This window comes from Parasteatoda tepidariorum, chromosome 4 (genome assembly GCF_043381705.1).
Source record: "Parasteatoda tepidariorum isolate YZ-2023 chromosome 4, CAS_Ptep_4.0, whole genome shotgun sequence".
NCBI lineage: Eukaryota > Metazoa > Arthropoda > Arachnida > Araneae > Theridiidae > Parasteatoda > Parasteatoda tepidariorum.
This window is the reverse complement of record NC_092207.1, coordinates 32,991,218-33,008,813: the sequence shown is the minus strand read 5'-3', so window position 1 is coordinate 33,008,813 and position 17,596 is coordinate 32,991,218. Positions and strand designations below refer to the sequence as shown.

Sequence of the window (17,596 nt, the reverse complement as noted above, 5' to 3'; positions counted from 1 at the left end):
TTTTTAATGCATTTATATAACATATAATTGCATTAAAAATGATATAAATGATGTATCAATTATCAAAAATGATATAGATAACGTATTGTTATAAATGTATTAATTAACAAGAATCTCTCAGGGGCTTAATCTTTTGATAAAGTTTAAAATAAATTATTCAAAAATATATATAAAAAAATATTAGAAATTTATAATTACAATTTAATACAACTTTTAAGAAAATAACTAGCTGAAAAAGTAATATTTGTACATGATTATTTTACAATAAGTGTAATTATTGAAATTTAAAACAATTTTAGAACTGCTTAAGAGTCCTAATCATTTTGTTGAATTAAATGAAGCCGGGAAAGTTTTTTTTCCGTTAACTTTTAATTAATCCTTGTACATTAATAATGTTTTAAAAATATTTAATTTCATTCGATATTCGGCTATTTTAAATATGGTAAATTTTTAATTACATTAAATTCCAGTTCAGCGATTTAAATTCAATTGGTTGTTAAATTTACAAAATTATAACGGGAGGCTTTTTTCCGGTACTTTTTTCTGCACTTTTAAATCCTCAGCTCTTATTTACCACCAACCGTTTGTTCAAAGCAAGTAAGTTTTCGTGTGTATTTTCATAATTTAATTACTTTTAAAAAATAAATAATTAGAATCCATTGAATCATTAAAATTAGCACTTATTATGTGAAAATCTGATCATAGGAAAGTTAATTAAATCATTGAGGGTGATATCTTTCTCTTTATTTGACTCACTGTAATTTTTCCAAGTAACATATATCTGTGATATTCTATAGCAATTAGTCATTAGTTCGTACTCTATCTTTGGCAAAGAAAGCTATTATTAAGGTTATAGGTTTTTTAATTTTACGTGGTTTGGGGATTTTTTACTCAACAAACACAAACTCAAAAGGGTATAGTTCGTTAAATTATTGAATCAAGCACAGTAAAAATAGTTATTTTAGAACAAACCGCAAAAAAAAAAATTCAAATTTAAACAATATAATGCATTCAGAATAAGAATGAATGCGAACAGTTATCTTCTTACACAGAATGAAAAGAGTTTTTCATTCCATTTTCATAAGAAGGTTAAAGAAAACGGATTCCACTTGACACGACGACCACTTGTTAGAATGAGTAAATCAGTTCTCGAAAAAAAGTTTGTCTCGCAAAATAAAAAATTGCAAACACCAAACTTTCCCTGAAACTTTTTCTGGTACCGGGTGAAAACATCCTCCTCCAATCACAGCACTGCCGCCGCGAAATCCAAAACCTCTCCACCTTCCATTTCGCGGGCACCCCCATCTTTCTTCCCTCCCCTCCCTCTCCATCCCATACACCGGCTGCTCGCAAGTGGGTTTGATCTCCCACTCCCTAAATGTAAGTGCACGGCCCCACATCGGAAACCTCCTGTGTGCAGTTTTCGAAGAATTTTTTTTGTTGAAAGGAAGTTGAAATCCTTTGTTCGGTATCATTCTGCTCACCTTCATTCACAGATCGTCTGCCAGGAGAAGCTAAAAATCGTTTTAGAGTAAATTTTTTTTCCTTCTCTTTTTCATCTTGATATTCGATTTTACCGGCTTTGTTTTGAATGTGTGGAACACTGCGTTGCCTAACTTCTATGGGTTAATTTTGTGTGTGGTTCAGTGGTTTTTAAGCTGTTTTAAATATGGTGATATCAGCTGTTTGGATTTCTTTTATAGGTAAGCTTATATTTTGAAATTAAGATTTTTAAAATACTGGATTTTAAATTATATCTTTGATTTCAATGTATACTATAATATTTGAATATGTTAACTCTCTTTACATTTCATAATTTCTTTTTCAAAATCTTTCAATGTATATTATAATATTTGAATATGTTAACTATCTTTGCATTTCATAATTTCTTTTTCAAAATCTTTTCATTATTTACAGTTATTTTTTAACACGTGCTAGCCCTGCCTCGCTTTTACTGTTGAAACGCTTTAAATTTTTTTACTATATACAAGTTATTTCAACACTTGTCAGCAGTGTTTGACTTATATGTTTCGATGTGTTATAAATTGTTATTTTTTATAATATATTTATGAATCATAAATAATAGAATATACACAGATTTGAATAGATTCTGTGTTATTTTTAGTTTATGTATGGTTTTAAGTTCGGATGAAAGGAAATTATAAAATAATCACTTCATATTTGTGGTGAATTTTGAAATATGTTATATTACCCCTATATTAGTATGCATACGAAATATGTATGAGTTGTGTGTCGTATGGCACCTACGTAAACAGATATGGAGTCGGTAGATGAAATTTTCGTAGATTTTTTTTCTTTAATGTTTCACTGTTATGAATTTATGATTATTTCTGTTCAAGGAATTAAAACCTTTTACGCCTGTCAGCTGCAATTAAGTTTTTTTTTGTTGATGAAATATTCGAAATATTACTTTATTTACTAACGCGGCCATCTGTTAGCATTCGTAAATAATCGTGATGTCTTACTGATAATTGTTATTTTTGTGTATATATAATTAAATTTTAAGTAATTAATTATCTATTTGTTGATTTGCTGAAATAATGTTTAAAATTGTTTTCTGACGTACGGTAACGAATAGTGATCTAAAATTGTAAAAGTGATAGATGTAAAAGTAAAATACATTAGTTCAATTAAATTGGATTTTTGTTTTTTTTTGTTTCTATGACAAGAGGATAAATAATTACAACATTTTTGCTCAATAGGTTTCTGAAATTTAAACTAGAGGTTTTATGTCAGATACATTCTGTGTAAGAAAATTAAACCAATGAAATTCTTATAGCTATCATCTTATCATAGTTACCATATAATATTCAAAAATATTTCTATTTGTAACATTTTCAAATCATCTGGATATTAAACTTATTTTTTTTTATGTAGGGTTAATTTTTACAATAAAATTTTTCATTAATGTCCATTGACGTATTTATATTTCTTCTGAAGTTTGATTGATTTGATAGTGCTGCTTTTCTTTTTATTATTTTTTTGCCTCTCCTTTTTTTTTTTTTTTGGAAACATTGATTAGTGACAAAATCAAGATAGTTAGACATAAAAGATACATTTATTAGTTTAAATTTTGTGGTTTTGTAACTGCTAAAATCGGGGATAAACCCTAAACACTTCCGTAAATAATTAAATTATAGCGGGGTGACTATTAAATTAGAAGATGAATGGGCTCTATTATTAGGAAAACCTCAAGAGCTGTCATTATGGTATTTAATGACAACATTTTATTAGTGATGGAATTTTTGCAGATAATGTAAATTATGATGCTATTATGATAAGTATGTTATTTGATGAACTGAAAAAATAAAAAATTTGAAGTTTTATGCATCATGCCTGGTATCAGACCATAACCACTTCTAGTACGTGTTGATCAGACCGACCTTTATCTATCTTGTATTTTCTAATGATATACGTAAATAGAAAAGTAATAAGTGAAAAATGAATCATTAAATAAATAATAAATAAATGTATAAAATGATTTTTGGGTCATTTTTAAATGAACTAAAATCATATAAATAATTGTAGTACAAATTAACCTCGCTGTAAATTAAAGTTCGAGCGTTTTTACAAAAAATAATTATCTTTCATTTCTTTAACCTTACGGTAAAAAAACATTGAAAACAAATTTTATAATCAATATTTTTATTTCTTAATTTGGCAGCATATTTGTCGGTATTGCTTTTACCAAACATTTTAACATTTGTCGGATCATTCGTCAACGTTGTTGAAAAGCTGAAACGATAGGAAAGAACTTGAGAAGCTAAAAATGGCGTCAATTAAAAATTAAAATGTCAAGAAAACTTTTTAGAAAATCGCGTTTAAAAGTTTTAAAAAACTATATCTTAAGCCTAAGTATACCTTAAGCCGAAGTACGAACTTGATTGAGTTAAAATTAGAAGACTCCAGAGAATATTAAAATTTTATTTTATTTTTCAGTTGTACTTGTAAAATATGTAATGAAGTATAATTCATTTTTTTCACTGAAAATGAAACGGAAGAGCTCTTTTAGGTAAAATAAAATAAACAATCTGTGGTTATAAAATAAGTTTCAATCGTTTCTGACGGCTACAATCAGAATTTGTGAGCAAGTGGAAATATTCAATCAAATGTTACAGAAGTTAAAATGAAGAAAAGTAAGGAAAAGAAAGTTCTAATCTTGGCCAAAGAATACGCCAAGGTTCTAATAACTGCGTTTTTTAAGCAGATTAAAATCTAAGCCTCTTTGAATACGAGGGGCAGTTAACCTTTGCAATAAACTTCTAACCCCCTACTCGACGTTTTTCGAAAACATGCATCTCGCGATTTTAGTTTGAGGTGGAACAAAATTATCCCATCCTCTTAACTTCACTTGAAAGCCTGGTTTTTAAAAACATTTTTTATTTCATTATTCTCTGAATTCTGAATAGAAAACGAAATTATAATACAAAAAACGTAAAATGCTAAAACGTATAATAAATGTCGTCAAACGTGTTTAATTTGTCTATATTGGCTAGCTAATATTTGACTATAAGAGAGAGAACATCACAACTTCCATTAATAGTCTTAGAAACAAGATTAATCGATATTTATGTCATTAAAATCGTCATCAATCAAATTTTTCATCTCACTTAAACATAAGGGCTACATTTGGTGGCAATAAACCGCATCAAATAGTAACTATGGCAACCAACACCACTCCCCTATGCACACATTCACAAGCAAATAGAATGAAATAGAATTCTAAACATAGAAAAAAGTATACGGAAATAATTAATTTGATGAACATTAGGTGAGATTTTTCTTATTAGAATTATTTTTATGTGAAGGGGGGAAGAAGTGTATTTCAGTAAGATTAACAAAACACTCAAGTGAAAACATTTAAAAAGAAAAAATAATTTTTTTTCTTCTTTTTGTTCTTTTATGGATAAACGAAACGAATCGTATAATATAATATGTTTTTTAACGATTTCTCTCACCGTTCCTTATTTTTTTAATAAAAAGATAAAAAAATTTTTTTTAAAAATTTTATAACTATCCTTGAACGGATGGCCCAATGTTCTGTTTGCAACCATCAATGTTCAACTCCGTGGCCTTGTAATTTTGAACCCAATCCAAAAGACAAAGAAACTCTTGGATCAAGTATTGGGAGAAATTTGTCAGAAATTAAATCCTCCATAAAGTACTTTCTGGTAGAACCAACCCACATTTGCGTTACATAGGGAGGAAAAACACGAAATCCTCAATTGTTTCGGTAAAGCCAAAATTGTATCGGCTGTTGAACGACGGTTATAAAATAAAATAAATTGTTGCTATTAGAATAAAAATCTCCATATTTATATTAAATGCCTACACAACATCTGAATTTGATCTGAACTATATTTGATCCTTTGTTTTCAAACTATGGTTAGTTTTAAAGTCTGATGCATTAATTATTATTGACCTTTAATGTGTTGGTTGGAAGGTATATTTCAGGTTAATCGAAATTAGATGCTGGCAAGCGACGTTACGCTTATGTCAGTGAATCAGCACTCGCCTTCCAATGAGGCGAACCGGGTTCGAATCCCAGTCCATGCGAATTCCGCATCCGGCTTGCAATGACCACAGTGCTGACGTGAAATATCCTCAGTGGTAGACGGATTATGGGTTAGAGTCCTCTTGCCGCCAGACTGACTGTGGGAGGTTCTCGTGGTCTTCCTCTCCATGTAACACAAATGCGGATTAGCTCCATCAAAAAGTCCTCCACGAAGGCAAATTTCACCCAATATTCGATCCAGGAGTCCCCTTGTCTTCTGGATTGGGTTCAAAATTGCAAGGCTACGGAGTTGAACATTAGCAGTCATAAACCCAAAACTGGGTCGGCTGTTCAACGACGGATATAATATAAAAAAAGTACTCAATTGTAGAAGTAATTATTATTTTAAATCTATATTTCATTAAAAATTTAATTAGATACCTGCAAGCGACGTCACGTGTGGTTAGAACAAGGCATTTGTTTCCGCCACGGTTCAGCCATTCAGTAGCCAATCAGGTTCGACTCACCCACGAAACGTTGCTTGTAGGCATCCAATTAAATTTTATCCAAAAATTGATTCAGCGTGGTACTAAACAAAGATTAATAGTTGCAACGTTAATACGCTATGCACAGCCACGTGATTTCAGCGGTATTCTCGAGTTGCAAGAACTCGATTGCCGCTGTCGTTGTACCAGGGGTCTGTCCAGACATTTTGCGAAAGGTCCGGTTTTCATGAAATTGTGAAAAAATAACTCACATTCTTTCAACCAGGGTCATGAATTTGTACAAATAGGGTCCGGTTATTGCATAAAACTTTTTCAAGGAGTTTTTAAACTGTAAATAGATGCAAGATTATGCTCGGCGCTGTAAAACTATAATGAAAAAATTAAATTTTCAAAAATAAACAGCCATTGCTGCTTCTAAATTAGAGATGCAACATATAAATATTTGGTATTTAGCCTATACTGCTGAACGTAGAATATTCATTTCCGACGAATAATGGAAGAATCGTCTGCCGAAGACAATACTTAATTCGTTTACATCCATCTTTCTTGTTTTTTGTCCTGGAAAGGGTTTATTCGATTAACAAAACACAAAAGAAGATTAACAAATTTGTGAAGGGTCCGTTTTTATGAAAAGATATTTTGTGAAGGGTCCGTTTTTATGAAAAGATATTTTGTGAAGGGTCCCTTAACGGACCCAAATTTCTTCTAAACAGAACCCTGGTTTATCTTCATTATTGTTTTGTTAATCGAATAAACCCTTCCCGGGGGGGGGGTTGAGAAAGACAGATGTAAACACGAACTAAGTTTTGTCTTTGGCAAACGCTTCTTCCTTTATTCGTCCGAAATGAAGATTCTGCTATCAGCAGTATAGGCTAAATACCAAATACTATTTGTATGTTGCATCTCTAATTTAGTAGCAGCAATTGTTGTTTATTTTTGAAAATTTAATTTTTTTTAATTATAATTTTACAGTGTTGAGCATAATTTTGTATCTCTTTACAATTTAAAAACTCCTTGAAAAAGTGTTTTGCAATAACATGACCCTATTTGCACAAATTCACAAAAGCAGGACCCTGGTTGAAAGAATGTGACCTAACGTTTATTTTATAGTCACAAATTACGAGTAATTTTTTCACAATATTACAAGAACAGGACCTTTCACAAAATGTCAGCTATATTCCAGTTTAAAGAACTGATGTATGAGATAAGATTACATTCCTGTATTGGTTCATACTTTAGAATAATCGTCAAGTTTTGGCGATTTCCAAGTATTAGCCTACAAGAAACTCAATAATAATAGTGATAAATAAATAAATAAAAAATCGCCAAAGAAGTTTAACTTGACGGGGAAACCCATGTTAACCTTTAAGCATTTTTAAAAGAAATTTGTAAGTTTAAAATCTATTTATCGCCTTGGCGATTTTAGTTGGCTCGATACAGAAATATTTCCGTAAATTTTCTTTGAGGTATTTTATTCCTTGGACTATTTACTTGTTATTATCATATTATTACATATATAAGTGGGTATAAATCATTTCATCATTGTTAAAATCATTCATTCCTGTGTAAAAATAATGAGGATATGACTATCATATTAGGCTTAGTTATATTCTCAAACTCTAAATATTTATGAAAACGTATTTTCAATAATATGACAAAAGAAAAAAAAAAAACAATTTTCAATTTCTTATCTTTTATTAATTTTATACTAAAAAAACAAGGGAAGACATAGTATAAAAATATTTACTTAGAGCTAATGTTTGAAAGCCGAAGTTCTGTAGAATGCTCTTTCACTGAAAGCAAAATCTCTTCTTCGCTGCAATACTAACTAGATTTGACCAGTATTAACCGTGTCCAGCAATCTGCTGATTATATACTAAATACATATTTATTGTTTATTAACAGAATGATGACTATTGTCAGAAATTGAATAAATTTTATTTACCAACAGTTTTAATATACACGTTATTATCCATGACAGGAAACTTCTTATTTTTCTACATGTGAATGAGTGAGGACATAATGTGGAAATGATATTTTGCTGTTTAAACATGTCTTAAAATTATAATTGAGTTCCAGCAATCAAATAATAACATTTAGTGTATATGTAATGAAATAATATTGATAGTTTGGACTGCTTTTTGTTTCTAAAATTTCAAACATTTGCCTTCAAGCCATTTTTCTGAGGAAGACCCATTTATTGCTGTTTTTCTACCAGTGCTTGTCATCTCTTGTTCACTGCAGTAAAACAAATATTTTATTCAATACTATTAAAGGGCAATTCGGGAAAAATTTGGATTCTTTGCTATTTTTTATCGTTAAAACGGACATTTCGCAATACTTTTAATCTTAGAAAGGGACACTTTGTAGAATTCTGTTAAAAAAACTGAGTCGATGGTGTTTTTCAACAAGTCGAATTTTCGTGAAGGAAAAAAAAAAAACTTTTTTTTAAATAATCTGGAGTAACCTCTGCATTAAATAAATACAATTAATGAATGTATTTGGATAAATGCTGAATGCATTGTAATATAGAAATAAATTATTGAAATGTAAGAATACTTTTCAATACATTCTGTATAAAATAGCTACTGTGCTGTGAGGCGAAGTTGTCTTTTAATTCTGCAATTGGTACTAAATCAATTTTTAAATTTCAAGCTAGTGTAAATTTTCGAAATTATTAAGTAGGCTTCTAAATTCGAATTTAACAAGTCGTATATTTTAATTAAGTTAAAAAAAAGAACGATGTTTGATTTGAAAAGTGTCAATGATCCCCATTATTAGCGTGTGATTCATACTAGTTCTTTGTTCATTGTATAAAATGGGATAATTCCTCTGGGTTGTCATTACACCCCAACTAGTGTGTATTAGTGCAGCTGCCACTGGATCCATCGTTATAAAAGCAATATTTATCCATGAAGGAATTTCAAACCTCCTTTAACAATACTTTTTGGTTGAACGGCTGACCAATTAACTTACTGTACGTTCTGAAAGAACATCGTTTTCTAGAATATTTTGTTCTCCAAAATGGTTGATAAGAATCAGTCATTACTGCGAAAGCCACTGAAATAGAGGGGGAGTGAGAACGAAAAGAACACGAGTGGTGTTATTAAAAAGCTGGGATGAAAGTTCAGCGGCCGGAATTTCTTGTGATGCTGATTTCTTTTTAAAAGAGATTTCAGAAGAATAAAACTCGTTTCACTTAAAAGTCGTCTGCTTGATTTTCAAGTAATTTTCCTCCTAAAATTCAAGGTCTGAGAGGGCTTTGTTCTGAAAATACTTATGTTGAGTTTTTATTTTATTTTATGTATTTTTGTATAAATATTTTAGATTAGGTCACTTTTTGTGTTATTTATATTTTATTTTATTCTAGAATCCGGGTGTAGGGAAAAAAAAGGAAAATAAGAAGTTTTTTTTAAAATAAAAATAAAATTAAACAGGCTTTTTAGCATTTATTCTAAATAGAATTTATTTAGTTAAAACATTAAGCATTGAAGGTTACTTAAGTTAATAGGCTATTTTAGGAATTATAAGTTGCATTGGTAAAAAATTGAATATAGATCTATATAATTTATGTAATTTATAATTGACTGATTTATCGAAGAATGTACAATATTGATTCACTGATGTTTTGTCTCTTCAGAATTAGTCTAAGGTCGTAAAAACAATCACATACAATGAAAGGTAATACGTATATTAATTAGTATTATAATACTAAAGTGTTTTTAGACAATTTCGTACCATTAGTGACTTTTTGGAGACATGACATTTTTAAATTCACCGACAAAAAAAAAAAGAAAAAAATTAAATAAATTAAGAAAAAAAAATTACAAACTCAGCAGGGGTCTGTTTAGAAGAAATTTGGGTCCGTTAACGGTCCCTTCACAAAATATCTTTTCATAAAAACGGACCCTTCACAAAATATTTTAACTTAAAAACGGACCCTTCACAAAATGATTTTTCTTTTAATCGGACCCTTCACAAATTTGTTTATCTTCATTATTATTTTGTTAATCGAATAAACCCTTTCCAGGGCAGAAAACAAGAAAGATGGATGTAAACGAATTAAGTTTTGTCTTCGGCAGACGATTCTTCCATTATTCGTCCGAAATTAATATTCTGCGTTCAGCAGTATAGGCTAAATACCAAATATTTGTATGTTGCATCTCTAATTTAGAAGCAGCAATTGTTGTTTATTTTTTAAAATTTAATTTTTTTAATTATAATTTTACAGTGTTGAGCATAATCTTGTATGTCTTTACAATTTAAAAACTCCTTGAAAAATTTTTTTTTTGCAATAACGGACCCTATTTGCACAAATTCATAAAAGCGGACCCTGATTGAAAATATGTGAGTAATTTTTTCACGAAAAACGGACCTTTCACAAAATGTCTGGACAGACCCCTGCTCAGAAAGTTAATATGTATTCAACATATACATCTAATACCTTCCATTTACTGGATTTTCGTATTTGTATCGCTTAAAAAAATTCGTTAAAACGAATAGGTTAATTTGATATTTTAGGGATAAAAAAGTTTTTGTAATAAATTCAATTTAAAGATGGTACATTTCTTTGTTTTTATCTTTTTTCATTATAATGTTATGCCCCTGTCACAAAAAGCTTTGGAACTTTTTGAATTTCTGAGGTTGGCAGGTCTGAGTTTATGAATATTATATCAAATATCGTAGCTGTTTCAGTGAAATTTATCAAAAGTAATTAGTGTACATCTGACTTCTTATCTTTGGATAATGAATGTTGTTATGCGTGTATCTTTTTGACAATGGCAAGAATGGTAAATTGAATTAAAGACATCTTTATCTTTCTGCTAAACAAACTAATCGTTCCTAATTTACCATCATCACTCGCTCATTAACGTTAGAGAGACGTTAATAAATATATAAATCACGACCGTTCACATGGTATGGAAACAATGGAGAAATCCTTTATTTTTTATTGTATTGCTTCTCATCCTACTACTTTCCCTCTTGGATAGATCTCATTATCATTATTATTATTTTACCGGGGTATTTAAGAGGACGATATGCCGCTGGTAAAGGTTTTCATTGTAAATTATCTTTCACCCCCATAAATAATTAAAAATTTAAATGAAAGAAAAAGTTAGTTCAGGCAATTCTAGAGAAAGCCATGAAGTTTCAATTGCTGGAATCCCCCCCCCCTTCAAAATATTAAAATGCAAGCTAATTTTTGGAAGAGAGTTTCTCATTGTGTAATCCTAAATTGTCCTTTCATAATTTGTTTCCATTTTGATCTTTTGAAAATTTCTTTTCAGTATTTGAAACTTCATGGTTAATTCTAGGTCTGCTTGAGCTCACTTTATCTATACTTTGAATTTTAAAATACTTATGGGGTGAAAGAGAATTTGCGATGGAAAGTTTCTCCCTTAGTATGGCCAGTTCTTAAATATTCTTAAATCAGAAAAAATTTGAACCATCTCATTGTTCCAAGTTACAGATATAGGATATATGATAGCCCTAGCAACAATTTTACCATGGTTTCACCCAGTTGGGCTCAATGTTGGTCCTATATGAGCATGTACCGCGGGACCAATATTGGATTGTCTAGATTTTTTAATATTGGTTCGATATTGGTCTTAATGGAGCCAATATAGGGGCTATATTGACTGAATAATGAATATAAAATATTGGGTGAATCTGACAATTCTATGTAGGGAAGATATGAGTGGCAGTAAAATATCGGGTGAATCTGATAATTCTATATAGGGAAGATATTGGCTGTAAAGTGGCAGTAAAATATCGGGTGAATCGGACAATTCTATATAGGACTATATCGAAAAATAACGGCCCTTTGAATCCTTATTGAGCCAAGATTGGTGAATATTGGTCCAATTTTGCTGCTAGATAGGATAGAGGATAGCGTTTTCTTAAGACTGTATCTCTTGACTAGGACTCTATATCTCTTGACTAGACTCTATATCTATCTAGGACGTTGTAGCGCGTGAGAAACTTTCTATGGTAGATAGTAAATTGAGTTTAGGTAAACCTAGACTAAACCATATAGATTTAAATACTGAAAAAAAATTTTTCTTCAAAATATCGAAATGCAAGTTAATTAGGGAGAACATTCAACTTAGTCATCCTGCCATAATTGGTTTGCATTTTGATATTTTGAAAACATTTTTTCGGCGTTTGAAACTATAAAATTTTGTCTTGGGTAACCTGAACTAACCTTTCTATTTTTTTAAATTTCGAATTGCTTAAGATGATAAAAGAGAATTCTTTATGAAAAGTTTCTCCCGTGGATTGACACCTTAACTAACTATATTAGACATAGAAAGACGTTTAAGGTTTGTTACTTTTAGTTTATGAAAAGAGGAAATTTAACGTTGATAACAAAATTTAAAAATTAAAAGAACTATTTGTTTTGATTGAAAGTCATTTTCTTTCATTGATGAGAATTTCATATTTTTGAAATTGCGAAAATAATAATAACTTTTGAAAATCGGGTTTTGTTTTTGTAATTTGGTGAAAAACCACAAAAAGCCAGATGACTGCTCAGACTTTTTGCACAAGAACCTATTTTTGAAATCCTTTATTATTACCGCCTGAATTCTAATATTGCAGTTAGAATTGAGTCGTTTTTGCCAGGGTCCTGTTTTTGTGAATGTATAAAAATATATTCATTCCGGTTCATTTGGAGGGGGAAAAAATATAGTAATTATATTTTTAAGGTGTTAGCTTTAAAATTAAGAATTCATCGACACCCTTTTGTGAAGGAAAAATTTAGTTTAATGATAAAATATTCTATGAACGTATTCAATTTTTCCAAAAATGACTCCAACAAGTATTTTTAATTAAAAAAACGAAGAAGAACGAAAGTATTTTTTTATTCTTAAGATTTATTTGTTACACAATTAGACTATTTTTTTTTCTGCCTTGACCTGCATATGAATGAAATAAGCTTTTCCAAGTTTAAAATGGTGCAAAGCAAGATTTAATCATGTTAATTTTTTATCTAATCAACTTACAAATTTATCATAATGCAAAATTATCTTAATTCAGTTCAATTTATTTCAATTCAGCTTTTAAATTCATCATGATTCACTTGCTGCATGTAGCAATATTTTAAAAATTTAAAATTTTGATCAATTGGATGATATGCCGACTTCAAAACTCTGAAGGTTATCATTTAATTTAATTAAAAACTTTATAAAAATGGAGTAGAATGAATAAATTAAAAATAGTTACATTAATGCTCTTATATTAAGTTATTCTATCTGTCTTCTAGTAAGAAAAACGTTATTTCAAGTTTGAAGAAGTCTATTTCACCATTATTACGCACTGCGAAGAAATTTCTGTATTTTTCCTCATTTCAGTAAATTTTGATTTACACCCTGGGACATTTTTTTTTATTTTTTAAATCTTCATCTCGATAAGTTAACGGTGAAAAGAAAGAAAAAAACTTTCTGAAAATTTCACTGTAATAATTATCTTAATTTTTGGGTAAATCGAATGATAGTGCACCCCAACAGCAGATTTAAAAATCTAACTCATGCACTTAATTTCTGATACTCTGTCATATTTTATTAAATACCTCACACAACAATAATTATTATTTTTGAAAAATATAGTTATAATAGAAAACTAGCGATCTACAAAACAAATATATTTATTTATTTATTTATGATTATCATTATTATTTTGATTTCCATAAGACTGAAAAGGTCACCATTTTTCAATGACGGTGCCTGCATGACCAAAGCACAAATTATTAGATCTGTGAGGTCAGCGCCTTAAATCTTGCAAAAAATGTTTTTTTTTCTCTTCATCAAAATTTTTAAATAGAATTATGAGTAAATAAAAATTCTTCTGATCAATCATCACATCACAATTCCCTTGTTATAAAACATTCAAAATCATTTTTCGAACAAAGAAGATATTTTGTTCAAGATTGCGTGCAGTGGGGGCCCTCGATAGTTCTGAGGTTACAGCCCTGGATTTCTAAATCGGGCCCTGTTTATGACGATGGCTTCCACGCCACAATTTAATTTAAATAAAATAATTATTTCCGATCTCTTTTCCTTTTCAATTAATGACCGTTTCATCTTGTTCATTACGTTGCATTGGACACATGATTAAGTTTCAAAATAGATTTTATGTTCATAGTTTCGGTACACAATAGTTCCTTACTGCGCATTAAAATGGTTCGTTCTTGTCAATTACGTCTAGACTCTTTTCACCAAATCTATTTCAGAACTCTTCTTTTTACACTGGCTGCGTACTGACTCAATTTAAATTAATAATAACATTCACGAGAAAGCTTTTGTTCGATTCACTTTTCTATTACGGTGGCATCTTTATTGAGAGACCCCCTTTTCTAAATTGGAATTATCTCCGTTTGTTGTTTTGTTGATATTTTCATTACTTTGTAGATAGCCACTGCGAGAAAGGTGATTGTATTTCTAAGCGTGTGCTGTTTTTATTTTGTTGTTGTTTAGTTAGTTTAAAATGAAGTTGTGAAGCTGCAATTTTAAGTGAATGAGTGTTGATTATTTCAAAAACTGATAAAAGCAACTTAAAAATTAAATTATATTTATTATTTAAAATTGGTTTACCTCTATTCGTCACAGTAAAACATTTACTTTTTTTTATATATTTGTTCCCTTACGTCAGTGTTTCCCCGAAGTGTGGTACGTGTACCCCCAGGGGTACGGGAACAGTTTAGCGGGGGTACGCGTTCTTATACGAAATATCTTGCAGCAAACGAAAATTTCAAAAAATTTTATATAAAAACAAAGCCAGCCATGAAAATTTACGATGACGTATTTTTCTATTGGCTATTTTTTACTAAGTTAACAGTTAATAATTAGTGGTGTCAACAGCTAGTTGTGATTTTTAACTTTTGCGCAATTTTTTTATCACAGCAACTGTTATCACAACAAAAACAATATCAACCTTCTCACTGATGCAAATAAACTTATTAACAAAACTTCGTACCAAAAAAGAAAAATAAACATATTTTTAATAAATTACATTCATTTTTTTTTATTAGTGGTACACAGCGTTGCGAAAAATTTAGAAAGCGTACACGAAAGTCATATGTTTGGGAAACACTGCCTTACTTAAACGTTTAAAATTATCAGAATAGCTAAGTCATTTAAAATAGTAAGGTTACTATTACTTTGAGGTAAGGTCATAAAATACTAAGATTAATTATTAGTGTTACTATTATTATTTCCAATGATGTAACAATACATTTAACATAAATGTAATAATTTTAACGTATTTGGGAGAAATGTTTCAAAAATGTGAATAGAATAGAAACTTATATACACTTTGAGAAATTTCTCGAAAAATGGTAACCGTATTCAAACAATACAGTCAAATAACCATTAATAAGATGGTATTCTAACTGTAAAAACCGTCTATTAACTGCTTTCACTCAATGCGGTTTGACAACCAGAATTTTATAGCAGCAACTAGACCCACCTAATGAAGTCACTTAGTTTTTTGCAGATAGGTACTTATTATAGTCGAGTGGGTTAATCTGCCTATCTTGTGACAGATAGAACGGGGGTTCGAATCCCATCGTTTACCCCTCAATATTCCTTTCTGAAAAGTTTTCAATGACCTGCACTCCCCAACGTGTGGTCCTGGGCTGTTAGAATACGATACTCTCATCCGCGCCTAGATGTCAGCACCATAAAGCTGTTAAACTATCTACTATGTCCAATTAATTTTCATTTTTACGGTTTAGGAACCATTCTAGTTGTAAATAGTGTCAGAACCATAATGGTAAAAAAATATTGTTTACTGTAAACTTTACGGTTGATAGGATGAACAGACTGCTATCGGCCTTATTTTACCATAATTTTAGAATGCAAATTCTTGTAGTGTAAGCAGGGGTCTGTCCAGACATTTTCTAAAAGATCCGTTTTTGTAAAATTGTGAAAAAATTACTCGTAATTTGTGAATATAAAATTAACGTTCAGTCAAATTTTTATAACCAGGGTCCTGCTTTTGTGAATTTGTGCAAATAGGGTCCTGTTGTTGCAAAAAAAGAAAAAAGAAAAAAAAAAGCGTTTTCAAGGAGTTCTTAAATTGTAAAGACATGCAAGATTATGCTCAACACTGTAAAATTATAATTAAAAAAAATTAAATTTTAGAAAATAAACAGCAATCGCTGCTACTAAATTAGAGATGTAACATACAAATATTTGTTATTTAGCTTATACTGCTGAACGCAGAATATTCATTTCGGACGAATAAAGGAAGAAGCGCCTGCTGAACACAAAACTTAGTTCGCTTACACCTGTCTTTCTCTTCCCCCCCCCCAATCCTCTGGGAAGGGTTTATTCGATTAACAAAACAATAATGAAGATAAAACAAATTTGCGAAGGGTCCGATTTAAAGATAAATTATTTTGTGAAGGGTCCGTTTTTATGAAAAGATATTTTGCGAGAAGACCGTTAACGGACCCAAATTTCTTCTAAACAGACCCCTGGTATGTCTTGTAGAATAATCGACTCAAGTTAAAAAATTGAAATTGAATTGTAATCTGTAATAAATTTGATTAAATTGAAGCAAATTATCTAATTGAATTATGTGCAATTGCACGTTTCATTAATTGATTATAATACCAATTTAATACAACTAATTTAACGAAATTATTGGAATATGATATATTAAACTACATCCAATCATTAAAATCAATTGATTGAAGTGACTTATTTATCGAATTGTTCGATTTCTTGTTCTAATAATTCGAGATGGCGGTGAACTAAAATATTAGTAATAAATCGTTTGTGGACCATAAAATTATCATGCGTGTTCTTAATCTCATTCATCATTTCTTAAATACCAATCTCTTGCTTAATAAGAAGTAATAATTTTAATTCAATGATTAAAAAGCAAACTTTTCATTGCGCATTTCGTTAATGAATGCAGTAGGAAGCTGGGTGATGGAATAATTAGATCCATAAAAAAAATTCTAGAACGTTTGCATTCTTTTAGATTTGACCTTGCTTTAATTTTCATTCACATTCTCCCACTCGTTTCATCAGGTTGCTGCACAAAGATATTCGAATGATGATGATTACCTTTTGCATTGTTTGATACAAGCGCCTACTTGAAGCAAAACTGAGGCGAAGAAGGTTGCTTATGAAGATCAAGTTCACGATCACCGCCCATACTGAATCGATTTACTATCTGCAGTTTATGACCACACCTAAATTGCAAAGGTCGAGTTTATGGTTTTTCTAATTACCTGTTATCTTCATATCTTGACCGCTGCTCGCATTCCTTTGTTAGACAAGTTTTTTTTATTTTTATTTTTTTATTTTTCCCTTTGTTTCATTATATTCTCCTCCACTCTTTGTCCTAAATTTTCACTTTATTCCATTAACGTGAGATGACTGTGCCTAAATAAGTTCATTGCACAGACCGGTAATTAATGTACATTAGATTTCGTTTACTAAATATATTTTTTTTAAAGTGCAATTTTGTTATTCCTCTCTCATCAGTTTGGTATTAATTACCAATATTAGTTTTTTTTTCTGTCCCAGTTTGTTAGCAGAGGTCTGTCCAGACATTTTGTGAA

At 30.1% G+C, this 17,596-nt stretch overlaps 1 protein-coding gene across 1 annotated transcript in view; it reads left to right on the top strand.

The window, feature by feature from the left end:
- The first annotated feature begins 1,320 nt into the window (after positions 1 to 1,320).
- Positions 1,321 to 17,596, top strand: part of LOC107456830 (uncharacterized) — a 56,791-nt gene continuing 40,515 nt past the window's right edge. The window contains exon 1 of the mRNA XM_016074793.4: positions 1,321 to 1,703. Within this exon, the coding sequence (XP_015930279.2) occupies positions 1,670 to 1,703 (34 nt within the window). The 5' untranslated portion in view covers positions 1,321 to 1,669. The remainder of the gene's footprint in view (positions 1,704 to 17,596) is intronic.